Source organism: Oncorhynchus clarkii, chromosome 6, assembly GCF_045791955.1.
Source record: "Oncorhynchus clarkii lewisi isolate Uvic-CL-2024 chromosome 6, UVic_Ocla_1.0, whole genome shotgun sequence".
In the NCBI taxonomy this organism is placed as follows: Eukaryota; Metazoa; Chordata; class Actinopteri; order Salmoniformes; family Salmonidae; genus Oncorhynchus; species Oncorhynchus clarkii.
The window spans coordinates 72,713,955-72,741,858 of NC_092152.1; the positions used below are offsets into that span (position 1 = coordinate 72,713,955).

At 44.3% G+C, this 27,904-nt stretch overlaps 2 protein-coding genes and 2 non-coding genes across 4 annotated transcripts; 3 read left to right on the forward strand and 1 right to left on the reverse strand.

The window, feature by feature from the left end:
• Nucleotides 1-302: 302 nt before the first annotated feature.
• On the reverse strand, nt 303-10,611 carry LOC139411580 (transmembrane protein 41B-like). The gene is made up of 7 exons (XM_071158126.1): nt 9,923-10,611; nt 8,936-9,053; nt 8,256-8,384; nt 3,425-3,518; nt 3,195-3,299; nt 2,865-3,003; nt 303-1,507 (listed from the first exon to the last, which is right to left on the reverse strand). The coding sequence occupies exons 1-7, from the start codon at nt 10,023-10,025 to the stop codon at nt 1,338-1,340; spliced, it is 858 nt and encodes a 285-aa protein (XP_071014227.1). The 5' UTR covers nt 10,026-10,611; the 3' UTR covers nt 303-1,337.
• On the forward strand, nt 10,555-27,814 carry LOC139411578 (importin-7). Its single transcript, XM_071158123.1, has 24 exons — nt 10,555-10,783; nt 13,987-14,068; nt 17,611-17,764; nt 17,884-18,042; nt 18,185-18,341; nt 18,700-18,789; nt 18,975-19,069; nt 19,419-19,503; nt 19,663-19,897; nt 20,081-20,157; nt 21,020-21,136; nt 21,844-21,933; nt 22,176-22,341; nt 22,498-22,658; nt 22,871-22,999; nt 23,613-23,679; nt 23,831-23,956; nt 24,059-24,156; nt 24,254-24,349; nt 24,492-24,712; nt 24,840-25,048; nt 25,397-25,603; nt 26,506-26,622; nt 26,752-27,814. The coding sequence occupies exons 1-24, from the start codon at nt 10,700-10,702 to the stop codon at nt 26,850-26,852; spliced, it is 3,123 nt and encodes a 1,040-aa protein (XP_071014224.1). The 5' UTR covers nt 10,555-10,699; the 3' UTR covers nt 26,853-27,814.
• On the forward strand, nt 20,670-20,847 carry LOC139412510 (small nucleolar RNA SNORA23). The gene has a single exon (XR_011634702.1). It is a non-coding gene; the product is annotated as a small nucleolar RNA SNORA23 (small nucleolar RNA).
• On the forward strand, nt 25,761-25,904 carry LOC139412507 (small nucleolar RNA SNORD15). The gene has a single exon (XR_011634699.1). It is a non-coding gene; the product is annotated as a small nucleolar RNA SNORD15 (small nucleolar RNA).
• Nucleotides 27,815-27,904: the final 90 nt, after the last annotated feature.

Here is a 27,904-nt window from a genome sequence, read left to right on the forward strand (position 1 = left end):
ATGCCCCTGTGCACAAAGCGAGGTCCATACAGAAATGATTCGGTGTTGAAGAACTTGACTGGCCTGCACAGAGCCCTGACCTCAACCCCATTAACCAACTTTGGGATTAATTGGAACACCTACTGCAGCAAAGGGGGGACCAACTCTATATTAAACGCCCATGATTTTGGAATGAGATCTTCGACGAGCAGATGTCCACATACTTTTGGTCATGTAGCGTATATTAGTGTTTTATTTTTACAAATGTTAGAATTTTTCTTCCACTTTGACAGAGTATTTTGTGTAGATCATTGACAAAAATATTACAATTAAATCAATTTTAATCCCACTTTGTAAGACAACAAAATTATGAACAAGTCAAGGGTTGTGACTACTTTCTGAAGGCACTGTACATGAAGTAGCAGTGTGAAATCACTAACACCTGGGAAAAGCATGAACAACCAAAAATCAAATTGGTAGCTTTGCAAAGGGCACTGCTGGGTCATCCACTACTGCATTTCTCAACTGGCAGAACATTTGGACTGGTGACACACACGAGGGAGAGCACACAGGCAGAGAGGGAGTCTCAGCACCATTAGTAGAACAAATATAAAACAATATTATACAAAACACTAGTTTTCAATACTTGATATGCCGTTTCATATGTTTACTGATAGGCTCAACAAAAGCATCAAGAGTTTCATATTTATCTTACTGTGTTCATATGCATATTTTTCATGTCAACATTGATGGCACACAGATCATTTTAGGGTGGTGTGTTAACAATATCTTCAAATGATAGAACATTCTAAATGATTTAATATGCTCACATTCTAACCAGTGTATAAAACAGTCATAACAATAGTCCTAAAATGTTGTGAAAATCAAAAACACTAAACTGCGACTCTGATCAGTATTGCTTTGACGTCACCCATATCACACAGGTTAAGAGATTAAATCAATTCAAAACATGGTTCAAGAAATACAAAGGAGGGAAGTGTAGCTTGAACTTGTGAGAACAATTGTGATTAAAACATTATTAAAGACAGATGCCTGATGTTTTCTGTATCCTTCCTTAAATCGTTTTACAGGCAAGCAACATTTAACAAAAATGGGAGAACAAACCCGAGGATGAGCAGAGGCCAGTTAGTCCTTTGTAGAGCACAAAGTTGAGGTGGCCACCACCACATGTTTTGGACACAGGAGTCAGGTTTGGGCCAACAGCAATGTTTCCACAGCAACCTCAGCAGGTGTGTGGGACAGCAACAGGCAGGACTATGTGAGTGACAGCGGGGTGTACCATTCCTGAGCCAAGGGATGGGCTGGGGGATCAGGCAGGCAGATGAGTTGTCTCGGGCCTACTCCATCTTCTGCTGCAGTTTCTTCTGGAAGCAGACAGGCAGGATAGAGAGTATGGCCAGGACACCTAGCACAATCAGAGAGTTCCAGGACACTGCCTCCCCAGCTGTCGTCAGTTTGTACAGTGTTGTACCAGCGTTGATCGCCACGAAGGACGGTGGGGCCACTCCTGACAATCAGAGATACGGGAGGAAGTCAGTATTGTAAGACACACAACACATAACTAAGGCATTCCTAGTCAATCACCAAATATTTATGCCGAAAAGCCAGCGAATTATAAAGGCTTGCGCTCCTTTTATAATTTTTTTTTTTTTAAATATCGTGTTGAGCTGTTGACCGTAGATGCACTTGATTCAAAAGCCCTGCGCACCGGGTAAGCAAAGTGTTCCTTTTTAACCATTTTGTCTGAAGAGACAAACTCCGTCTACCCGGCCGACCGGCAAATATGAGACAAAATCGAGTGCACCTACAGCGCTGCCCAATCAGATAGCTCAAATCACCGTGGCTGCAGAATTCCATGACCCTGGCTACAGCTAAGTTTAATAGGCTACTAGCCTATGTAAGATTTAATAACTTTTAAAACCATGATCACAGAGAGACTGTCAGCGAATACTGCAAAGAGCTGCTGTTTTTATGAGTGAGTGCATGTTTAAGTTTATATTCAGCGCTGTCACTGTTTTTATTCAACACTATTATAAAACTCCCTTCTCCGTACTTCCGCTCAGGTTCAGCTGCAAGGTTCAGAGTAGCCAAGTATCGATAGCCCTGCGTTTTATTTTTATTAGCAGTTCGTCGTGTCGATTTTAATATCAAAGAATATTTTACATTCTCTGGTCATAGGAACAACATGAATTTGTGCATGAGGCAGATGCGGTATGACTCGAGTTTCGCCCTTAGGTGGAAGAGTGTGTCCCCTCTGTCTGGTCAGTCTCACCGGAGGAAAGGAAGGAGAGAGCAGCGACCGTGAGAGGCGGTTGGGAAAAATCGTTTTGACCGGTCATCCAAGTCGGAAACTCAGGCATCTTTCAAAGCTCTGACTTTTCGAGCTGAAGATCACTAACGTCGTGATTTGACCATGTTGACCATCAGACGCAGGTACCATCAGTCCAGTAAAATCTAAAAGCGAATTATTTAAATTCATGCTCCACAGTGCCTCAAAAGTGCTAAACCAACTTATCTCTTTTGTTATCAAAGCTCGAGTTTTGAAATATAATATGGTCTGAGATGAACAATATTGGCAGGCCAATCATATAGCCAATATGCTGTGATAATGTATAAGGCCTACTGCCCAAACCTCATTCCTACAAAACTGTTTGTGTGAGGTTAATGTAAAAAAAAATCTGAGCAGTAGACCTCAGCTTGCTTTTTGACTGCAAAAGTGATTTTGACTCAGAAAAGTTTGGTGACCACTGTATTAAATGGTATGAGAGATTCAAAAATAGCTCAGCAATAAAGACAATGCAGCACTATCAACACTGTTTTCTACCGAGAAGGAAATACTGGAGTTTGATATATCTTAGCCTTACCAAAGAAAGTACCAAGGAAGAAGAACCCCAAAGGCACATTGATGATGGGTGAGGTGATGTTGATGAACCAGTTGGGGAGAAAGGGAGTGATCCTCAGAAATATGATGTAATTGATGAGATGATCTCTGTGCTTGTCAACCTGCAATTGAAAACAGATAGCAGAACCTGTCATTCACATAAAGGCTTGGAGGCTACTAGCCCCCTACTAAGACTCCACTGTTCTGTGGGTGTTACTAAATTGTTAAAAGTTTGCTTGTACTCTCATATCAACAACGTCCTACACTGTTCACGTACCAAATCAACCTGTTTTTCCTTCCAAAAAGGTCTTACCTGCTGGGACCATTTCTGGACTCTCTCTGTCAGGTATCTGTAGACCACTGGTCGCCCCACTAGATAAGACAGCATGTAGCAGAAGGAAGCCCCCAGGCCAGAGCACTGGGAAACAGTGACAGAGGCAGTACATTTTGTAAACCGAGTCTGGTTTACAGAGTCAAAGTACATTTTGTAAATGTCACCACTATTATTAGTCATAGTTCTCCTTGTGTCAATAGTATACTCACCAGACAGACGAGGAAAAGAGCCAGGGGGAAGGGGTAGAGATAACCAGACAGGATACTGAGGAAGATGGATCCAGGGATCGCAAATGTCTGGAGGCTGAGTTAGTAGCGTCAAGGAATACAGCTCAAGGGTTGAACACACAGCAGTATGTGCACACACACTTGTGGATGCAGTCACAAAAATACACTAAACAAAAATATAAAAACGCAAGATGCAACAATTTATAATATTTTGTGGCCTGAGGAATGTTGTCCCACTCCTCTTCAATGACTGTGTGAAGTTGCTGGATATTGGCAGGAACTGGAACATGCTGTCGTACACATAAATCCAGAGCATCCCAAACATGCTCAATGGGTGACATCTGGTGAGCATGCAGGCCATGGAAGAACTGACACATTTTCAAATTCCAGGAATTGTGTACAGATCATTGCGACATGGGGCCTTCCATTATCATGCTGGAACATGAGGTGATGGCGACAGATGAATGGCACGACAAAGGGTCTCAGGATCTCGTCACGGTGTCTATCTCTGTGCATTCAAATTTCCATCAATAAAATGTAATTGTTTTAGTTTTCCGTAGTTTATGCTTGCCCATAGCATAACATCACCGCTACCATGGGGCACTCTGTTCACAACGTTGACATCAGGAAACCGCTCGGCCACACAACGCCATACATGCTGTCTGCCATCTGCCCAGTACAGTTGAAACTGGGAGTCAACCGTGAAGAGCACCCTTCTCCAGCATGTCAGTGACCCTCGAATGTGAGCATTTGTCCACTGAAGTTGGTTACAACACCGAACTGCAGTCAGGTCAAGACCCTGGTGAGAACGACAAGCACGCAGATGAGCTTCCCTGAGACATAATTTCTGCACAAACTGTCAGAAGCTTCTGTTGTGCAAAGGCACTGTTTCATCAGCTATCCGGGTGGCTGGTCTCAGATGATCCCGCAGGTGAAGAAGCCGGGTGTGGAGGTCCTGGGCTGGCGTGGTTACATGTGGTCTGCGGTTGGGAGGCAGGTTGGACGTACTGCCAAATTCTCTAAAATTACATTGGAGGCAGCTTACGGTAGAGAAATTAACATTAAATTCTCTGGCAACAGCTCTGGTGGACATTGCTGCAGTTAGCATGCCAATTGCATGCTCCTTCAACCTGAGACATCTGCGGCATTGGGTTGTGTGACAAAACTACACATTTTAGAGTGAACTTTTATTGTCCCCAGCACAAGGTGCACCTGTGTATTGATCATGCTGTTTAATCAGATTATTGATGCCACACCTGTCAGGTGGATGGATTATCTTGGCAACGGAGAAATGCTCACTAACAGGGATGTAAACAAATTTGTGCACAAAATTAGGGAAATAAGATTTTTGTGCATATGGAACATTTCAGGGATCTTTTATTCAGCTCATGAAACATGGGACCAACACTTTAAATGTTGCGTTTATATTTTTGTTCAGTATTGTTAAAACATACTCCACTGTAGTAGAATACAGTACAAGTTTATTATAGATCTGGCTGCAGGACTAATTTGTGCAGAAGTATCCGCTATAAAAGAGGAGAAAAACATGGTCCTATGCATGTTATTGTACCACCTCATATGTAAACATCATCCATATTGAGAGCACATTTATTTTGATGAATATGAATTAACACTACACAGTATGAACTATGAATACAAATGCAGTATCATGCCTTCAAAGGAAATCCTTAGAACCTACTGTACTGATAAAGTTAAACTAAGTTTAATCTGTCTTCTCCTGTCATAAAATGAAGGAAAATGTACTGCACTCTGTGGTTGTTGTGAACACACAAGAATCACCTGAATTAATACTCAAGGATCAAAGCCCACTGTACCTCCTACTTCTCCATTCATTATCCAGAGGCAAGCCCATGCCTTTACTATGGCCTTGGCTTGGCTGGCTGCTTTGTTCAAAGGAAACAAATCTGCGTATTCCTTCAAAGCTCAGTTGTCCTGAGTCTGCACAACTCTGCCAGGACCTAGGATCAAGAGAGACGCTCAAGTGTTTTAGTACTATATCTCTTGACACAATGATGAAAATAATCATGGCCTCTAAACCTTCAAGCTGCATACTGGACCCTATTCCAACTAAACTACTGAAAGAGCTGCTTCCTGTGCTTGGCCCTCCTATGTTGAACATAATAAACGGCTCTCTATCCACCGGATGTGTACCAAACTCACTAAAAGTGGCAGTAATAAAGCCTCTCTTGAAAAAGCCAAACCTTGACCCAGAAAATATAAAAAACTATCGGCCTATATCGAATCTTCCATTCCTCTCAAAAAATTTAGAAAAGGCTGTTGCGCAACAACTCACTGCCTTCCTGAAGACAAACAATGTATACGAAATGCTTCAGTCTGGTTTTAGACCCCATCATAGCACTGAGACGGCACTTGTGAAGGTGGTAAATGACATTTTAATGGCATCGGACCGAGGCTCTGCATCTGTCCTTGTGCTCCTAGACCTTAGTGCTGCTTTTGATACCATCGATCACCACATTCTTTTGGAGAGATTGGAAACCCAAATTGGTCTACACGGACAAGTTCTGGCCTGGTTTAGATCTTATCTGTCGGAAAGATATCAGTTTGTCTCTGTGAATGGTTTGTCCTCTGACAAATCAACTGTAAATTTCGGTGTTCCTCAAGGTTCCGTTTTAGGACCACTATTGTTTTCACTATATATTTTACCTCTTGGGGATGTCATTCGAAAACATAATGTTAACTTTCACTGCTATGCGGATGACACACAGCTGTACATTTCAATTAAACATGGTGAAGCCCCAAAATTGCCCTTGCTAGAAGAATGTGTTTCAGACATAAGGAAGTGGATGGCTGCAAACTTTCTACTTTTAAACTCGGACAAAACAGAGATGCTTGTTCTAGGTCCCAAGAAACAAAGAGATCTTCTGTTGAATCTGACAATTAATCTTAATGGTTGTACAGTCGTCTCAAATAAAACTGTGAAGGACCTCGGCGTTACTCTGGACCCTGATCTCTCTTTTGAAGAACATATCAAGACCATTTCAAGGACAGCTTTTTTCCATCTACGTAACATTGCAAAAATCAGAAACTTTCTGTCCAAAAATGATGCAGAAAAATTAATCCATGCTTTTGTCACTTCCAGGTTAGACTACTGCAATGCTCTACTTTCCGGCTACCCGGATAAAGCACTAAATAAACTTCAGTTAGTGCTAAATACGGCTGCTAGAATCCTGACTAGAACCAAAAAATTTGATCATATTACTCCAGTGCTAGCCTCTCTACACTGGCTTCCTGTCAAAGCAAGGGCTGATTTCAAGGTTTTACTGCTAACCTACAAAGCATTACATGGGCTTGCTCCTACCTATCTCTCTGATTTGGTCCTGCCGTACATACCTACACGTACGCTACGGTCACAAGACGCAGGCCTCCTAATTGTCCCTAGAATTTTTAAGCAAACAGCTGGAGGCAGGGCTTTCTCCTATAGAGCTCCATTTTTATGGAACGGTCTGCCTACCCATGTCAGAGACGCAAACTCGGTCTCAACCTTTAAGTCTCTACTGAAGACTCATCTCTTCAGTGGGTCATATGATTGAGTGTAGTCTGGCCCAGGAGTGGGAGGGTGAACGGAAAGGCTCTGGAGCAACGAACCGCCCTTGCTGTCTCTGCCTGGCCGGTTCCCCTCTTTCCACTGGGATTCTCTGCCTCTAACCCTATTACAGGGGCTGAGTCACTGGCTTTACTGGGGCTCTCTCATGCCGTCCCTGGAGGGGGTGCGTCACCTGAGTGGGTTGAGTCACTGATGTGGTCATCCTGTCTGGGTTGGCGCCCCCCCCCCCCCTTGGGTTGTGCCGTGGCGGAGGTCTTTGTGGGCTATACTCAGCCTTGTCTCAGGATGGTAAGTTGGTGGTTGAAGATATCCCTCTAGTGTTGTGGGGGCTGTGCTTTGGCAAAGTGGGTGGGGTTATATCCTTCCTGTTTGGCCCTGTCCGGGGCATCCTCGGATGAGGCCACAGTGTCTCCTGACCCCTCCTGTCTCAGCCTCCAGTATTTATGCTGCAGTAGTTTATGTGTCGGGGGGCTAGGGTCAGTTTGTTATATCTGGAGTACTTCTCCTGTCCTATTCGGTGTCCTGTGTGAATCTAAGTGTGCGTTCTCTAATTCTCTCCTTCTCTCTTTCTCTCTCTCGGAGGACCTGAGCCCTAGGACCATGCCCCAGGACTACCTGACATGATGACTCCTTGCTGTCCCCAGTCCACCTGACTGTGCTGCTGCTCCAGTTTCAACTATTCTGCCTTATTATTATTCGACCATGCTGGTCATTTATGAACATTTGAACATCTTGACCATGTTGTTATAATCTCCACCCGGCACAGCCAGAAGAGGACTGGCCACCCCACATAGCCTGGTTCCTCTCTAGGTTTCTTCCTAGGTTTTGGCCTTTCTAGGGAGTTTTTCCTAGCCACCGTGCTTCTACACCTGCATTGCTTGCTGTTTGGGGTTTTAGGCTGGGTTTCTGTACAACACTTTGAGATATCAGCTGATGTACGAAGGGCTATATAAATAAATTTGATTTGATTTGATAATAAATGAGAGGTACACCGAGCAGGCGAGAGAAAGGTAGGGGAGATTAGGGATGATGCAATCAACAGGCCCATCACAGAGTAACAAAAGCCTGTCTTGGCCCGCTTCCCAGTCTGTCGCTCTCCTCTGCTGACCCACTGGATTACATAGGGGGCCTCGCAAACATGATGCATGTTGAAACAGTTAATAAGTATGTAACTCAATCCTCCAAACGTTAACAACTTTGCAATACATTTACTACCCAAAAGGATACAAGATATAGGTGGTAAAGTAGGCTACTAACACTTGGGTGTAGTAAGTGTCCTTATATTTGGAAAGTACAGTGCCCAAGGCTTTGGCATCATCCATATCTTTGGGGATTTTAATAGTAGCCATCTCATCACTGAAATGAAAAAACGTGTATATCAATTCACCATCATACAATGTTGTGGATAAATAAAAATGTGTGAATCTGTGTGCAAGGGCTTTGACACTTACAGAAACAGAAATTAAAACGTGACTCTCTATTGGAGTGTGACATACTAGGCTGTAGACATTTTAAATCAAATGGTTCTCATCATTAGCTGTGATAATCATTGATAACAGGCTCCTATATATCTGTAATAGTCATATTTCCAAACAGCCTTTACATGGTGATACTTTCTTTGTTCTCTATTCGGACGTCCCAGGTGTCTTCTAAACTCTGATGGCTAGTTGCCATCAGAATTGAATTGAGAAAATGCTCCGTTATAAAATCATATCCATTTCCGCTCCATAAAATAATCCATCAACAGTTATCACAGCTAATGATGAGAACCATTTTAATGAAATGATTTAACTTGGCTGGTGAATGCCATTTGGTAGGCTGTTTCACAAAAGTTACAAATGTTGTACAAAAGTAATTATCTAAACATAAGTCTGCTTGCTGGAAAGATAAATGCAAAGAACAATTACTCGTTGAGCTCTGGGAAATTCCTGTACACTAGGTACATGACAGAAGCAGCGCAGGTGAAGACAGACAGCAGGATGAGGAGAGACATGCGAGCTGAGCCCCCTCCAGTGTATTGAGTCTCTGTGGAGAGGGGAGTAGCTAAGTTATATAGCACACACAGTCAGCAAATTAAAAATATCTTGATAAGCCTCTATTCTTCTGTGACAACAGCAGTAAGCCTCATGTAATGTCTTGCTTCACTTTGCATCACTTGTTGTTCTAGTTCCTGGTTGATTTCCCCAGAGTACATGAAGCATGCTATGTAGTCAAACCATTCAAGATATATAATCCTTGAAACTGACTACATATGTTCCTCATCAAAGTTAGAATACATCTGCCTATGTTATCACATGACTCCAAGCTTATGTTTATTTAAATAAAAAGGTATTAAGGTATTAAAAAGTATAAATAAAGTATGCATTGTGTATTCCTGTTATGATATTTGTGTTGCTCCATCTATATAAGAATAACATTACATGGTTAGCCTACTAATATTTTCCTGACTTCATCCAAGTAGTTCTGTCATTGACACTGATTAACACTAGTAACTTAATGTCAAACTGGGTATGGCCCCTGACAGTGACTGGATAGATAGCAAGCTACTAACCTGATCATGTGAATTTCAAACAAATATACTGGTAACTAACCCATTTTGTCTGTGCTTCAACTTCGTCATACCACCACCAGCCTTGAAAGCAAGCAACTTCTGAATCTTGATAATCAGCTGTTAATAACGTTAGTTAGCTAACGCTGACTGAGAACAGCATATCCGCATTTCACAATCATCTGGCTAGTTATTAAGCCGGCTAGCAACATTTAACGAGACGTTTACCACATCATATAAACAGTAATGTATCTTAACGTTAGCTAATCAATTAGAAGAACACAAGTAAATTAGCTAGCTATACTAGCCAGTTAGCCGGGATAGCAACGTCGTTATCTATACATACCTTTGAGGGTTTGTGCCTCGTTACATTTAGTCTTTGGTTCCTCGTGTAACGTTACTGACGAAACACTATCGGCCTCTCGTCTTTCTCTTCGTTTCTTGGCCATGTCCGCTTATTAAATTAAGATATCGATCTAGCTACACCGACCTCGGGTGTAATACACCGGGCTTCTGTCAAAGTTGAAAGTAAGAGACGAGAGACCACTTTGCCAACCGGCGACCAGCAAATTGACACATTCCCACAACCTTTCACCTTTTCTGAGTTTGTTTCTCTACCTTTTCCCCACAGTGCCACCATGGGGCACCCTGCATTTCCAAAACAATGTTACAGCAGCACAGAGTTGAGTGTTTATATAGTATATTATTGTCGTTTTTACAGTAGCAGTAATATTATTGGCTTTCATTTATGTGACTAGGTTGTTGGTTGGTTGTTCTGATGTTATGATGTCATCCAAATCATCATGAAAGATCGTGCTGAAAACTTCAAATCTACTAGCCAACTGCAATGACATGCTTTCCATTTTCATAATATTTTGTTGTCTTTACTTACTGACTGCAAGACAGTGTGAGAGAGATATCACACATGTAAAACTACAACTCCTAGAGTGCAATAGTTCGAAGCGGATGTTCGTGTTGGAGAAATTTGGCGCTGATCTATCCGGGTACTTCATTCACTTCTTCCTTTCGCGCCGGTAACTGAAGAGCCGTGCGTCCATGTGCGCATTGACTGGGAATTCATAGACCACAGAAATACTGAATCCGAGCCATACCAGATTTAGCTATGGATCCAAACGTATTAATCGAGGCCCTTCGGGGTACCATGGACCCAAACTTGCGTGAGGCCGCGGAGAGACAGCTGAACGAGGTAAAAACTTGTGATGGTGCTAATCGGGCCTCTTCTGTTGTGTCACACATCAAAGATGGAATGGAGTCCTCTTAGCTTGTGGCTATGGGAGACCAGAGTCAGTCCAGAACTTTGACAGATCAAATATTCTCTTCGAAATATGTACTCACCGAAACATAGACTTTTGCCGTTACGGGTGTAATGTCAAAGTTTCGAATTATATTTTAACATCAAGATCTGCAACTCCAAGCGAATCCACCCCGTATACCCGCAGCTGGTTCTTTAAAAACGTGCGGGAAGTTAGCATTAGCTTCCTTGATAATTAGCTGCTAGCTACGCAGTAAAAAGGCTTGTTGGACGATGCTTGCTTTTGGCCTAGTTGATGTATCATGTTTGAATCGTTGGAAATACAAATGTTGCCATTAATACCAGTTTTGTCTAAACGAACTAAATCATGCGATCTAGTATACGAATGTAACTAGCGTTTGCTAAAAGTTTGAAAATCTGTGATAGCAAGTTGGCTAAGTGGCTCACGTGTCAGGTGTTGTTTTTTACTGCTGACATTGCCCTGCACAGCAGTAGTGCTAACTAGCTAGCTCGTTGAATTTAGATAGCTAACTTAACTAGTTGGCCAGCCAAAATGTCACCAATCGGACGAATTGACAGGTTTAACGTTAGTTAGTCAAGCTTTATTCGTCATACTTTCCTATCAATATAAATGTATGTCTAATATGGGAGTAGCTAATGTTAGATTTATTATTTAACTTGCTGGCTTTGCCTTTCATGAACGTAGCTAACTAGCAAGCTAACTGATATTTGCTAACTAGCTAGGTAGGTTTGATTTATCGAACGCTAGTTAACTTGCAAGACACAAAGTAAAGAATAGCAGTCATTATTAATAATAGCTACGCATTTAGTAACGGGGCAAACGTTTTGTTTGTACGTCATTTGAAGTGAATGTTCGCTGGCTAGCGCTACGTTAGCAACCTTTTGAGGCGAGCGTTACATCAATTACATTGAGTCATTCGATGAGCTGTCCGCTTGCGCATATTCTTTCGCTAATGTTAGCTGGCTATTTAATTTGTAAGGCTATGTGCAACATGGCCTATTATCATTGTCTAGACGTCGATTTTTCATGTAAAATGTAGACGTGCCATAGATAACTAACATATACGGACGGCGTGAATTCTTTCATGGTCATGTTGCGCTCGCGACGTGAAAAGCGAACGTTAGCTATTAGGAAGAAGTCTCTCTTGGGCAATTGTCAAGTATACTCTGGTCTGTTATCGGTTATGCTGTCCTTAGAACAATATATGTACGGTGTTGTCATGTAGCCGGGGTTTGAGTGAACTTTAAGTCAAGTTGTTATGTCTGATATGTACATATTGTGTATAATCAGCTTGAACGTATTGTGAGCTAACTCTAGTTTGATAAGAGTAGGCCTAGCAAGGCTAAAAAATAAAATGTACATGAACTTCTTCACTCAGCATTTTTCGTTACAACAGAATATACGACGCCAAGAATTTATATCCACAGAACAAGAATGTGTAGTTGGGTTGTTAGCTCGGAGTCATGTGTTTTATCCAGGGAGAGGTCTCGTAGTGCATTATCTATAGGGAAAGGAGGGGAGCAGGCTATTTCTGAAGCAGTTAAGCCTGAACAGTATTCACTTAATATAGCAAGTGGGGCAAGGCATTGAGACCCATTTTCATTCACTTTTATGTGATCAATGATTATGGAAAAAGTATGCTGCACTCTTGTGTATACTGGATATCTTAAGTTTTAACATTATTAGTTAGTGTCTAGAGAATAGGGAGAGGTGACACACTCACTGTTTGATGCAGATGCTGCAGTCTCAAATGACAGCCTGGATGTTGGCCAGGGCCCTGGCAGGCCATGTGGAGGTCTGCATTCCTTTGATGTGTGTTTTTATGGGGGGGTTACATTATATAATTTACCTGTTGCATCAAGGTTTTGGCATCTTGGCATCCTTAAGTAGCTGTATGTGTATTAGCTACAGCTAATGGAGCTCCATGCATCAATATAATGGTTATATGGCATTACTGTCATCAATCAATCAAATGTATTTATAAAGCCCTTTTTACATAAGCCAATGTCACAAAGTGATATACAGAAACAAAGCCTAAAACCCCAAACAGCAAGCAATGCAGATGAAGAAGCATGGTGGCTAGGAAGAACGGCCAGAACCTAGGAAGAAACCAGGCTCTGGGGGGTGGCCAGTCCTCTTCTGGCTGTGCCAGGTGGAGATTATAACAGTACATAGCCAAGATCAAACGTTCATAGATGACCAGTAGGGCCAAATTGTATCTATTTTTATTTTACCTTTATTTAACCAGGCAAGTCAGTTAAGAACAAATTCTTATTTTCAATAACGGCCTAGGAACAGTGAGTTTAACTGCCTGTTCAGGGGCAGAATGACAGATTTGTACCTTGTCGGCTCGGGGGTTTGAACTTGCAACCTTCCGGTTACTAGTCCAACGCTCTAACCACCTTATTATTAGGGTAGTAGTAGGGTAGCCTAATAATAATCACAGTGGTTGTACAGGGTGCAACAGGTCAGCACTTCAGGAATATCGCTTTTCAAAGCCGGTCATTCAGAGATAGACAGCAGGTGTGGTAGAGAGAGTTGGAAACAGCAGGTCTGGGACAAAGTAGCACGTCTGGTGAACAAATCGGGGTTCCATAGCCGCAGGCAGAACAGTTGAAACTGGAGCAGCAGCATGACCAGGTGGACTGGGGACAGCAAGGAGTCATCACTCCAGATATAACAAACTGACCCTAGCCCCCCGACACAAACTTTTGCAGCATTGTCATGTAATTTGCTTGGCAAGGAATCAAGAGGAATGCCATGCCACACTTTTTCTTACTTGCAAATAGTACATGGTATACTTATAGCAATTCCCTAAAAACCGGGCACTGTCTGTATTATCCCTCATTGCGAATAGTTTAATTTCAGCCATTTTAAACCTATACATCCAAATGAATAAAGCATATACATCCAAATAAACAAGGCAGGCACAGTGATCATACCCAGTTAAAATGGCAAAATTCTCTTGCTTTTAATTTTTTTTATTTATCTGCAGTTGATAAGACAGACACATGGTTCTCGTTAATATGTTATACACGGTTTGTTTTGCTGATATGTAGGTCAAATACACATCAGTGTTTGATATTCATGCATCCTTTCCTGCTTTCATTTACAGGGTCACACCCAGGTGAATTTTGTGTCAGCTCTGCTGCAAGTCACCATGTCTGATCAGTTAGATTTGCCCGTCAGACAAGCAGGTGAGTTTCAGAGGATGGGTAGATGTTGTTATTATTATGATGCTGTGGGGTGGGCTTCTGGGCTCTCTTGCAGATGGAAATTCACTGGAACTGAAAGGTGAGAAGAGTATCTACAACCGTAGCTCAAATGAACTGAGCACGCTTTCTCAAAGATGACCCCTGCCCTGACTGCCACAGCTCCCACACTGATGACACCAGTCATATTGTGAAGACTGACCAATTTCCCATGAACCTGTACATTTGTTCACCAAGATACACACATGATAGAAAGAGAAGAAAGGTGTTTTTGTTGTATATGATGCAATCTTTATTATGCTACCGTTGCAGCTTATTTTATCCTGTCCTGTGGCATTGAGATTTCACACGTCTTTTAGTCTGCTAGGGGGCTCTAGTGAAATCTATAATTTCTCGGTCTGGACAGTCTGTCTAGTCATTGACACAGCTGCCTTTATTATAAAATAACATTCCACATGTTTGAGATGCTCTGTGTGAGGGACCGTTCATAGCCTGTCCATGTGTCACACATGCCTCTATGGTAATGATGTGCAGTTATATGGTAGGACGATCTGCTCTTGATCAGTGGCTTATTTGACTTTTATTACATTTTAAAAGTGTGCAGTCCTCAGGTGGCTGCCAGACAGAGCCTATCATTTTCAACCTGCTGCTAGCCTCCACACTACCATGTTAACTTGTGCTCACCCAGAGTATCATGTTCTATCTTTCAACTTTGTCAGTTCTTCTACATTGTAGTTTGCTTCAACAACACAATAGTAATGTGACTGCCTGGAGGAAAGTCTTACGTGGCAGCAGCCCATCCTGCCTTATGCGTTGGGTGCTAATCTGTGTGCCTCTTGTCAAACAGATGACCTGGATATTTCTAAACAAACCTCCAGGAACTGGTGTGTTGAGCAGGAATGCTATCCTTCTTGTGACTGTGCTATTTGTCCTGCCATAGAGCCCTGCTGCACCTGACTCCGATTCAGACCGATTGCATTAAGTTAATGCAGCTGCAGTGGTGGCACGGGATAGATCATATCTGTCATGCCATTGGGTAAAAGATGCTTAGAAGTTGGCTTGGGACCTCTCCCCAGGAGAGCCACATGAACTTCACAGTCAGCACTTTGTCCCGAAGTGCTGTGGTAATGAGGCTCATTTGCTGTAATCTGACACGCAAAGGGAGGAGCTAAGCGATTCCGTCACCAGCTAGCAGACAAATGCCTGGGATTCCCATAAAGGCAGTGAGATCAGACCCAGGTCCCTCCTATTGAGGACAAATGCCCTCATGCTTATGACAGATAATAGCATTTTTTTTTTGTCGTGGTTTGTTTTTTCAAATCTGTCACACTGATATTATAGGCAATTGCATTCTTTGATATTTCAGGAATCATCTATTCCCTGCCTCCATGTGTGGGCTAGGGGGATGTTGAGTTGCTGTGTCAGCACTGACTGGCAGGATTATGACTTCCCAGCCAGCAGCACGGCGATCAAATCTGTGTCAGCAGTCTGTCTGACCCCCTATCCATCGCCTCGCCTGCCCCCTATCCACCGCCTCACCCTGCCTGCGAGCCACTGACCTCAGACGCTCCATTGTGGCTCTGTAGAACAATTCACCCTCATACTCAAAATTCAGACTCACTGTCTGAGCTGCAACACGAGAGGGGGAACTATTGCAAACCCCTAACTAAATTGCACTTTTACACCTCTGTTCTATGACTCACTCAAGGAATTAGGCCTCTTTCTGCTGCTCTGCTCTTATTTTATCAGTTGAATATGGTAATTTCTGTTGTAATTTCAGGGGGCAGAGGAAGGATGAATGAGTGACTCCTTTCTTGGATGGGGAGTGCTAATGAACAGGGCCATGCTAGTGTGTTGGGACTGAAAGGAGAGGTGTGGGCTCTTAAAGGGGCCTAAAAGCACTCCTTACTCCCCCAGCCGGCTGCTACTCCCTCTCAGCCTGAGCACATGAGGAGTCACATTGAATGTGCTGGTCATGAGATCCACTGCTGCGGCTATCTAGGCTGATGGACTCTTTCACACCGCCCAATGTCACACTGACTCGAACAATTTAGAGATCTCCCTGATGTAAAGTGATTTTAAAGAGACTGAGAATATTGTGCCACTTTAACCAGCTGCAATTCCATAGGAATTGGAAGTGTTCATTTTAAACCTCATGATCAAAGCAGATTTTACTTCAACACCATACAATTTGCATTAATTATATCTAGGTGGGTGGAATACCAGCTGTACATTAAACCTGCCTTAGAATTACATACAGTGCATTCGGAAGTATTCAGACCCCTCCCGTTTCCACATTTTGTTAAGTAACAGCCTTATTCTAAAAGCATTAAATAAAACATTTCCTCAGCAATCTACACACAATACCCCATAATGACAAAGCGAAAACAGGTTTTTAGAAATGTATGCAATTTTATCAAACTTTTTTACAGAAATATTCAGACCCTTTGCAATGAGACTCGAAATTGAGCTCAGGTGCATCCTGTTTCTGTTGATCATCCTTGAGATGTTTATACAACTTGTGGTAAATTCAATTGATTGGACATGATTTAGAAAGGCACACACCTGTCTATGTAAGGCCCCACAGTTGACAGTGCATGTCAGAGCAAAAACTAAGCCATTACGTCAAAGGAATTGTCCGTAGCGCTGCGAGACAGGATTGTGTCGAGGCACAGATCTGGGGAAGGGTCCAAAAAGTGTCTGCAGCATTCAAGGTCCCCAAGAACACAGTGGCCTCCATCATTCTTAAATGGAAGAAGCTTGGAACCACCAAGACTCTTCCTACAGCTGGCCGCCCAGCCAAACTGAACAATCGGGGGAGAAGGGCCTTGGTCAGGGAGGTGACCAAGAACCCGTTGGTCATTCTAACAGAGCTCTAGAGTTCCTCTGTGGAGATGGGAGAACCTTCCAGAAGGACAACCATCTCTGCAGCACTCCTTTATGGTAGCTTGGCCAGACGGAAGCCGCTCGTCAGTAAAAGGAACATAGCCGCCCGCTTGGAGTTTGCCAAAAGGCACCTAAAGGACTCCCAGTCCATGAGAAACATAAGATTCACTGGTCTGATGAAACCAAGATTGAACTCTTTGAGACCAGACAATAGCTGTGCATCGACGCTCCCCATCAAAACTGACAGAGCTTGAGAGGATCTGCAGAGAAGAATGGGAGAAACTCCCCAAATACAGGTGTGCCAAGCTTGTCGCGTCATACCAAATAAGATTCGAGGCTGTAATCGCTGCCAAAGGTGCATCAACAAAGTACTGATTAAAGGGTCTGAATACTAATGTAATTGGGATATTTCAGTTTATTTGTAATATATGTAATCTTTTTTTCCTCTTTTTGTCTTGTCATCATGGTGTATTTTGAGTGGGGGGCTATTTAATCAATTTTGGAAAAAGGCTGACGTAACAAAGTGGAAAAAGTTAAAGGGTCTGAATACTTTACAAATGCACTGTATCCATTTTTAATAGGATCTCTAAGAACCCTGTCTTATGTTCAGTCAGTTGATGGTCCTCCTCTCCCTTCCCTAGGGGTGATCTACCTGAAGAACATGGTGACCCAGCACTGGAGCGAGGGGGACGGCACCAGCACGGAGACACCTGTCAATAACATCCCAGAGGAGGACAGGCAGTTCATCCGTGACAACATCGTGGAGGCCATCATCCACTCCCCCGAGCGCATCAGGTAACCGACCACCCTGTGGCTGCTCAGCTCACTGCACAGCGCCGGAAGAGGGAGGGTAGAGGTAGCTCGGATCAACCAAATTGTCTTCCAACCTTTCTCCGCTCTCTTTAACCCTTCAGAGTGCAGCTGACAACATGCATCCACCACATGATTAAACACGACTACCCCGGCAAGTGGACTGCCATCGTGGACAAGATTGGCTTCTACCTGCAGTCAGATAACAGCGCCGGCTGGCTGGGCATCCTGCTCTGCCTCTACCAGCTGGTTAAAAACTATGAGTAAGGACTCCTTGTTTTAGAGTGACCATGCTGTGACAGTCCCAACCATTTAGGGAATGGGGTGCCATTTGGGGGACACAGTATTAGAGAGCTGTTTTCTATGTCTTCGGGTGGCTGATGTTTCTGATTGTGTGTTTGACAGGTACAAGAAGCCAGACGAGCGCAGTCCTCTGGTGGCGGCCATGCAGATCTTCATGCCCATGCTGAAGGACCGCTTCATCCAGCTGCTCCCTGACCCCTCCAGTGAATCTGTCCTGGTGCAAAAACAGATCTTCAAGATCCTCTACGCCCTCTTCCAGGTACTACTGACCACATCCTTCACTCTCACCTTCTTAGAAGTTAAGTGTTTATATTAGTCTGTTGATTGTGTAGGGTACTTGTCTAAATGTGGATGTATAGCTGTAGTGTACAGTTATTTAGCTACTCCTTCCATAATACTGGTTTTGGAGGTGGGTCGGTTATGATTGAGGGCTGAGGACCATCTGGTCCATGTGGGCTGCTTCTTCTGCTGGCTGTGATGTCACTGTCATGTGGGCCACTGGGCAAGACCTGTCCCCGCTCAGCATGCCAGATTGCTCTGCTGTCTAATGTCCATTGGAAAGACGACAAAGCGTTTTGAATTGAATAGATGGAATTTCTCCTTTTCTCTGTCCACAGTATAACCTCCCCCTGGAGCTGATCAACCGACAGAACCTGACGGAATGGATGGAGATCCTGAAGACAGTGGTGGACAGAGACGTGCCTCCGGTGAGGGCAGATTTACTGTGGTAGGGCAAGGAGGGGAGCACAAATAGGTTGACTATGCAAATCAAGGAGCTCCCAAACAGATTAGCTGTAGTTTGTTAGCTTTATTTTATTGCTTCTAGTTGAAACAAAGCTAATTTATTTATTTTCGTGTATATATTTTTTCCTTCCCCGTCTGTGCCTCACAGGAGACCTTGCAGGTGGATGAGGACGAGAGACCTGAGCTGCCCTGGTGGAAGTGTAAGAAGTGGGCCCTCCACATCCTGGCCAGGCTCTTTGAGAGGTAAGCCTATTCAACCCACCCCAGCACACTGTCACTACACTGAGTGTACAAAACATTAGGAACACCTGCTCTTTCCATGAGACTGACCAGGTGAAAGTGATAATCCCTTAATGATGTCACTTATCATTCATTACCTGTCTGGTGGATGGATTATCTTGTCAAATGAGAAATACTCACTAACAGGGATGTATTCAAATGTGTGCACAAAATTGGATTAACTTTTTGTGCGTATGGAAAATGTCTGGGATCTTTAATTTTAGCTCATGAAACATGGGACCATGACTATAAACATGTTTATGTTTTGGTTCAGTGTATATTAACCTGTGAAAGCATCTTCAAACCCCCCCAGGTATGGTAGCCCAGGCAACACTACCAAAGAGTACACAGAGTTTGCCGATCTCTTCCTCAAGGGATACGCAGTGGCAGCACAACAGGTGAGAGGCCAAGGCTGCTCTTGGCTTTGTCTGAGCTGAAAGATGTGTGATGCATGAACTGGGATTGACTGAGGGACAGAAGGTTGCCTTTCAGCTGTGTCTGTCTGCATGGAAGTCTGATCTCAACCAGAGGGAACTGATTTGCCTGTCTGTCTGTAGGTGCTGCTGAAGGTCTTATATCAGTACAAGGAGAAGCAATACGTGGCTCCCAGAGTCCTCCAGCAGACACTCAACTATATTAACCAGGGAATCGCACACGCTGTCACCTGGAAGAACCTTAAGCCACATATCCAGGGTATCATTCAGGATGTGGTTTTCCCCCTCATGTGCTACACGGACAGTGACCAGGAGTTGTGGGAGGAGGACCCATACGAGTACATTCGCATGAAGTTTGGTAAGTGCCATTCTTGTTTTTGGAAATCAGAGAAATATTCCGTGGTATTTGTCATCCAAAAGGAATGTCCTGGAATCGGAGACTGCCTGGAAGTGATCAGTTAAAATATTTAACTGTGTAAAGCTATTCTAACAAACCAATGCAATGTGCCATCTGATCTGCTGACTCTCTGTCATGTCTCAGATGTGTTCGAGGATTTCATCTCTCCCACCACGGCAGCTCAGACCCTGCTCTTCACCTCCTGCAACAAGAGGAAAGAAGTGAGTTGTGGTTCTGATTTGCAAGCTGAGTCCTTCTGGTCCTGGCACGGTCAACAGCCAGCCATGATGTGATCATGGTTCCATCCCAAATGGCACCCTAATCCCTATATAGTGCACTTCCTCTTTTTTTTCAGGGCCCAGGTCAAAAGTAGTGCACTATATTGGGAATGTGTGCCATTTGGGATGCATACCCTCGATGGCCAAGTGCCTGTTTTTTTTACTGGCCTCACTCCTGCCCTTATTTATGGCCTGGCCCACTCCTCTTTCCTGCCCGGCCCTGCTGTGGCTCTCATTAGCGCCCTGTTGCTCCAACAACAGTACAGAGCTGTTGGAACCGGTCTGTGGACGCGTCGAGCCAGGAGAACTCTGGAAAACAAAGTAGCATAGCTGGAAGAAAGCACTACTTTAGTTGCTGTAGCTCCTTAGTCAGATGTGTTACGTATTACGGCTTTCTTTCTGTTCTAAATGTAAGGTGTTGTTTTAGCGTGTAGTTCTATTCCGTTTTGGCTGTGGGTGAACGGGGTGTGTGGTGCCTGTCCATGTTACGTGCTGCCGTCTGGCTGTGTCTTATAGTCTGTGCGGCGGTGCTCACTCCACACCTGCAGCCATAGAACCACTGGAGATCATAGTACTGACCTGTGACGTCTCTGACTCCTCACCACGGGCCAGCCTCCATACTCTCCCACAAACTCTCCTGGCCTGCATCTCAAATGGCACCCTATTCCCTACATTGTGCACTAACCCATGGGCCCTGGTCAAAAGTAGTGCACTATACATGGATTAGTGTGCCATTTGGGACATATCAAAGGTGCTTGATGTTAATGTGAAGCAGTTAGCCAGGATACATTTCTTTATTCTCTAGGTTCTTCAGAAGACCATGGGCTTCTGTTATCAGATCCTCACTGAGCCCACCTCTGACCCCAGGAAGAAGGACGGAGCGCTGCACATGATTGGCTCTCTGGCTGAAATCCTGCTCAAGGTGAATAACCCAACACCATCTGCTATCCTCTTTTTCTAGTTGACCTTTGGTCTGACCACATACTCATCAGATGAGGTAGCTGACTCGGCGTGTAACTTTTTTCTCTATATATATATATATTTTTTTTTTTTCATTTTATCCCCTTTTTTCTCCCCAATTTCGTGGTATCCAATTGTTAGTAGCTACTATTTTGTCTCATCCCTACAACTCCCGTACGGGCTCGGGGGAGACGAAGGTTGAAAGTCATGCGTCCTCTGATACGCAACCCAACCAAGCCGCACGGCTTCTTAACACAGCGCGCATCCAACCCGGAAGCCAGCCGCACCAATGTGTCGGAGGAAACACTGTGCACCTGGTAACCTTGGTTAGCGTGCACTGCACCCGGCCCGCCACAGGAGTCGCTGGTGCGCGATGAGACAAGGATATCCCTACCGGCCAATCCCTCCCTAACCCGGACGACGCTATGCCAATTGTGCGTCGCCCCACGGACCTCCAGGTCGCGGCCGGTTACGACAGAGCCTGGGCGCGAACCCAGAGTCTCCGGTGGCACCGCCCTTAATCACTGCGCCATCCGGGAGGCCCGGCGTGTAACTATTTTGCTAATTTGTTTTATTACTTAAGTTTACTTTATGGATCCCAAGTGGCAGTCAAATATATTAATGAAATTCATGGTTAACAAAAATACATTTTTCTTTCCCCCCAAACAGAAAAAGGTCTATAAAGACCAGATGGAGTTCATGCTGCAGAACCACGTCTTCACTCTGTTCCGCAGTGAGCTGGGCTATATGAGAGCCAGAGTAAGTGTCACGTTGCCAGATCACTCTGGCCCAGGGCTCCAGTGGGGAGAAGGGGAGAGCATGTGTATCAATAATATTAATGACAATGATTTGGTATAACACCAGTGCTTTCTGTAAGTTCTGCTTTCCCTCATTGCAGTGGCGTTTTCAACTCTTCACATCTTGATAGTTCTAGATAGAAATTCTAGCTTTAGGAGAATTCGGCAAAAGTATAGCCAGTTTGTTCTGGTGTTTCCCCATAGGCCTGTTGGGTCCTGCATTACTTCTGTGAGGTCAAGTTTAAGAGTGACCAGAACCTGCAGACAGCCCTGGAGCTGACCCGCCTCTGCCTGATCAACGACAACGAGATGCCTGTTAAAGTGGAGGCAGCCATCGCCCTGCAGGTCCTCATCAGCAACCAGGAGAAAGGTAGCTAGCTATCTTTCCACTGTCAGACTCAGAAACACACCTATGTGTATATGGAATCTTTGCTGTATAACATTAATACTTGTGTTCTGCTTAAAACCAAATGATATAACTGATTATCACTAAGTGCTCATTTGTCATGTTTTTCCTCATTCCTAGCCAAAGAGTATATCACTCCCTTCATCCGGCCTGTGATGCAGGCACTCCTGCACATTGTGCGTGAAACGGAGAACGATGACCTCACTAACGTCATCCAGAAGATGATCTGCGAGTACAGCGAAGAGGTCACGCCCATCGCCGTGGAGATGACACAGCACTTGGTGAGGAGTGTGTGTGCGCTCAGTACCTGACTCATAAACCGGCCCTGCGCAGGAAGTCGCCTTCCTTTGATCAGTTTATGATTCCGTTTGTCAGCCATGGAGAGAGGAAATAAGGTCCAATTACCATCTCTCCTAGTTCCATGTTGGTCTGGTTTTAAAGACTCTGCGCTCAGGGAAACCCACTTATGGCTGTTATTCCGGTCTCTCCTCAGGCGATGACCTTCAACCAGGTCATCCAGACGGGGCCTGACGAGGAGGGAGGGGACGACAAGGCGGTGACAGCCATGGGCATCCTCAACACTATTGACACACTGCTCAGTGTGGTGGAGGACCACAAAGAGGTGAGTACAGCCATAGCATCCTGTCCGTGGGGTCTACTTGTACATCAAGCTGTCTCACGCTACAGAACCAGGATATGGGCTCCTGCCCTATTGGCCATTCTGGTTCGGACAAGGCATATTTACTTACAGCCATTCAACCAAACACCAACTCAGTACAACAACTTCCCTCCCAGTAAAAGTCATGGTGCTGCCTGCCAACACACTTCCAGCTGCCCACCCGCTCCTGGAAACACACACTGTTCTCTCTTCAAAGTGCCTTGCAGGCTGATATCTCTAGAAATAGCACTGTGGCTCTCTGCCCGTACGTACGTCTGCCGACGCACAGGACCGTGGAGCTTGGAACCAGCCAAACCAGCAAATGTTGGTCAACAGTTAGATATGTCTTCTTGGTATACTACTCATGGTCGTTGACTGTGTAAAGTAAAGCGATCAGCTGTTTACTTATGTTGTTTTTATCAATGTGCCTACCCACAGGTATTTGGTTTTCTGGAAATGACTTGCACAATGAAATGGTCAAATCTACTCTTGCAGCACCACATGTATGTTCATGGTGAATATCTGTGTGTGTGTGTGTTCCAGTGCTCTAACTAAATTAATGGGGTTTCTGTTTTAGATCACCCAGCAGCTGGAGGGTATATGTCTGCAGGTGATTGGCACCGTCCTGCAGCAGCATGTCCTGGGTAAGTCTCCCTTGCTCTTCCTGTCACACCACATTCCAACCGGGTCCTCCCGTCTCTCTGACACGCGCAAGTGGGTGAGGTGCCTAGAGTAATTTACGTGACAGACTCACTCTGTCTGAAACCCAGCCTGTGTGTGTGTGCTGATTTTCAGAGTTCTACGAGGAGATCCTGTCTCTGGCACACAGCCTGACCTGCCAGCAGGTGTCCCAACAGATGTGGCAGCTCCTCCCCTTGGTGTTTGAGGTCTTCCAGCAGGATGGCTTTGACTACTTCACAGGTATACTGCTCACCAACCTGCTAGTCTCAACTTTGCCTGTTATGGTGATATGACTATTATATAGACACGGACCATATTAAATGGGGAATGTGACTATTTCAGACATGATGCCTCTCCTTCACAACTATGTCACGGTTGACACAGACACTCTCCTGTCTGACACTAAATACCTGGAGATAATCTACAGCATGTGCAAGAAGGTACAGTAATTTACAGCCGCTGTGCAATGTGTTCACACATATTGGTGGTGTGTATTTTTGCTGGTGTGAACAGGTTGATAATCTGTTGTCCATGCAGGTTCTGACTGGCGATCCAGGTGAGGATCCAGAGTGTCATGCAGCCAAGCTGTTGGAGGTGGTTATTCTGCAGTGCAAAGGGCGCGGAATTGATCAGGTAAGTGTCTGGCTTCTACACTAAATATTGTATGGCTACGACTGTATTCAATCTTATTTAAGCTGGTTGAATATCAAAGTAACTGCTTTTGAGAAGCACTGTACTATACATTCAACTTAGACTTTCTTTGCCGCTCCTGCAGGTAGTTCCCTTGTTTGTGGCGGCTGCGCTGGAGAGGCTGACGAGGGAGGTGAAGACCAGTGAGCTGAGGACCATGTGTCTGCAAGTGGCCATCGCAGCCCTGTACTATAGCCCCCCTCTGCTGCTCAACACCCTGGAGAACCTGCGCTTCCCAAACAACACTGAGCCCATCACCAACCACTTCATCTCCCAGTGGCTCAAAGATGTTGACTGCTTCCTGGGGTAAGACCATGCAAGATGCTCATGTTTAATATATTTACAGCTCGTCTGGTTTCTATGGTCGCCCATGTAGTTTGATATCAAATAGAGCACAAACATGTGCAGTAAGATATTTTATGTTATCCCCCAGGCTCCATGATAGGAAGATCTGCGTGCTTGGCCTGTGTGCCCTCATTGACTTGGAGCAGAGGCCCCAGGCTGTCAACCAGGTGGCCGGCCAACTGCTTCCCGCAGCCATCCTGCTCTTCAACGGCCTCAAGAGGGCCTACGCCTGTCAAGCAGAGAACGAGAATGAGGATGAAGATGATGATGAAGATGGAGAGGAGGATGAGGAGAATGGTACTGCATTTTTTTTTTTATTAACTAGGCAAGTCAGTTAAACAAATTATTATTTACAAGGAACAGTGGGTTAACTGCCTTGTTCAGCAGCAGAACGACAGATTTTTACCTTGTCAACTTGGGGATTTGATCAGTTGCTGGCCCAACACTAACCACTAGGCTACCTGCCACCCCAAATTTGTGTTATCCTCTGAAATTTGTGCTGTCCCATTGTCACTCACCTATTTTAATCTTCCTACTATAGTAAATGGATAAGACACAGCTGCAAGGAGCACTTCAATGGTAGATGGTTTGAGTTATGTTAGTAGATTGATCAGTAATAATTGCATCCATTGTGCCTTTCCTCAGTTGAGCTGGGCAGTGATGAGGATGACATTGATGAGGAGGGCCAGGAGTACTTGGAGATGCTGGCCAAGCATGCAGGAGAGGATGGGGATGATGAGGACTGGGATGAGGACGACGCAGAGGAGACTGCACTGGAGGGCTACACTACAGCTGTAGACGACGAAGACAACCTGGTGGATGAATACCAGATCTTCAAGGCCATACTACAGAGTAAGGAGACCACCTTTCAGGCACACAAAGCTAGTGATGGGTCGTCAAGTTAAGGACACACATTTGATATAAACAGTGAATAAGTGTTTACACTCAGTCAATATTACGAAACATATTTGTGAGGCCTGTTATTTACAGTGCATTATTAGTACATGCTCTTCAGTGATAATACGATGACGAGTCGGAACGGGACACTGTGTCTGTGGGCACTGGGTCAGGGTCACGTTCTGTGTCTCTGGGTTCAGTTCCCCACAGCAGCGTGTTCTTCAGTTGAAGACATCGAGGCATTTGTCTGAGAAGGTTTAAAAACACAATACAGGCCTCCCGGGTGGCGCACTAAGGCACTGCATCGCAGTGCTAGCTGTGCCACCAGAGACTCTGGGTCTGTCGCAGCCTGCCGTGACCGGGAGGTCCATGGGGCGATGCACAATTGGCCTTGCGTCGTCCGGATTAGGAAGGGTTTGGCTGGTAGGGATATCCTTGTCTCATTGCGCACTAGCGACTCCTGCGGTGGGTGGATGCAGTGCACGCTAACCAGGTCGCCAGGTGCACAGTGTTTCCTCCGACACGTTGGTGCTGCTGGCTTCCGGGTTGGATGCGCTCTGTGTTAAGAAGCAGTGCGGCTTGGTTGGGTTGTGTATCGGAGGACGCATGGCTTTCGACCTTCGCCTCTCCCGAGCCCGTACGTTGCGATGAGACAAGATAGTAACTACTAACAATTGGATACCACGAAAGGGGGGTAAAATTTACAACAAAACAAAAACAAAAAAGAGAGAAAAAAACACAATACAAACGAGATCTTGGTATTGAAGATATCAATGCAATATGTTGCATTTTTTTATGCTTAAGTGTAATTTGTACCTAAAAGGGGAGGGAAAAACGTAACTATTTCTCCAACTCAGATATCCAGACCCGTGACCCAGCATGGTACCAGGCACTCACACAAACCCTTGATGAGGAACAAGGAAAACACCTTCATGACATTGGCACACTTGCAGACCAGAGACGGGCAGCGCATGGTAAGTAAATGTATCCCTGTCATACAATTAGACAGCTGTTCATTTTTATTTAATTGTTTTAATTTCATAGAAAATAAACACTTTCCATGTTTGGCCTGTTCTATAATTGCCCTATTTTCTTCATTCTAGAATCCAAAATGATCGAGAAGCATGGCGGATACAAGTTCACAGTGCCAGAAGTGGTGCCAACTAATTTCAACTTTGGAGGCAACGCTCCAGGAATGAATTGAGTCGTCCCTTCTCCCTTTTATTACTCTGACTGATTGTAGTGAAGTGAAAAAAGCTTGTGTTGTTCCCTTAAGTAGTGGTTCCAGAACTGGTTCTTCTCACTGACTCTTCAATCTGACTATCAAATTGGAAATAGCACCAGAAGAAGTGGGAAGACAACCAAATGCAACAAATGGCTGGGAAAACAAACCAAGAACTTGAGCTTGAAGCAAGATGAAAAAATCAGCTCTAAACAACATTGTCTTCTGGGATCCACTGTGGAGGATACTAGGACGGGGACTTCCTTTTTTTTCTTCCCACTTAAACAAAACGGGAGGGCTTAACAATTTGAAATTGATAACGGGACTAAATGTTTCATCATTTTCACTGTTTTGGCCAAAAGGCTGTGCGTGATAAGATTATACCTCTGGCAGTAGTGTTGTCTACGTTATTTTCTGCAGTAACAAATTCTCATGTTTGTTATGTATATACAAGCCAAGGTTCTTGATTTTTAAGTAGCCTTGCTAAAACAACCAGAGGTATTTGTAAGGTGTCAAGTGTATTCATATGTAGCATATTGGATACTTCATAGCACTATGTGATGCCTGATCTCTGTAAATTAATGACTAGCACTTTCATATTGTTCAGGTCTCCTAGCCTTCTGTATCAGACTGCAATTTTTAAATCAATTAAGACCATTTAAAACACAAACCGCTGTAACTTTGGTTACGGTGTAGAATAATGAGTGGCATCACTTTGCTGCTAAAGTGGAAACATTCTTGATTCCTAAAAAAAGAATGCTCTTGGTGTTCAGTTTCGATACAAGACGTGTTGTGAGCACTGAAAGTCAATTGGATACTTCATTGAAGCATGTACAGTTGGACTTGATCGTGAAGGTCTCAAGCATTTGGTTGGTGTATGGATGAACCATATATATATACACACACACACACACACACCAATATATTAAAAAAGTTAAGTTGGATTGCATGCATGTGACTGTTTACTAACAGCTACACAGTTGTGCACTCAGTCATTTGATTTGGAGCCTATATTTGAGTGAATGTCTGTATAC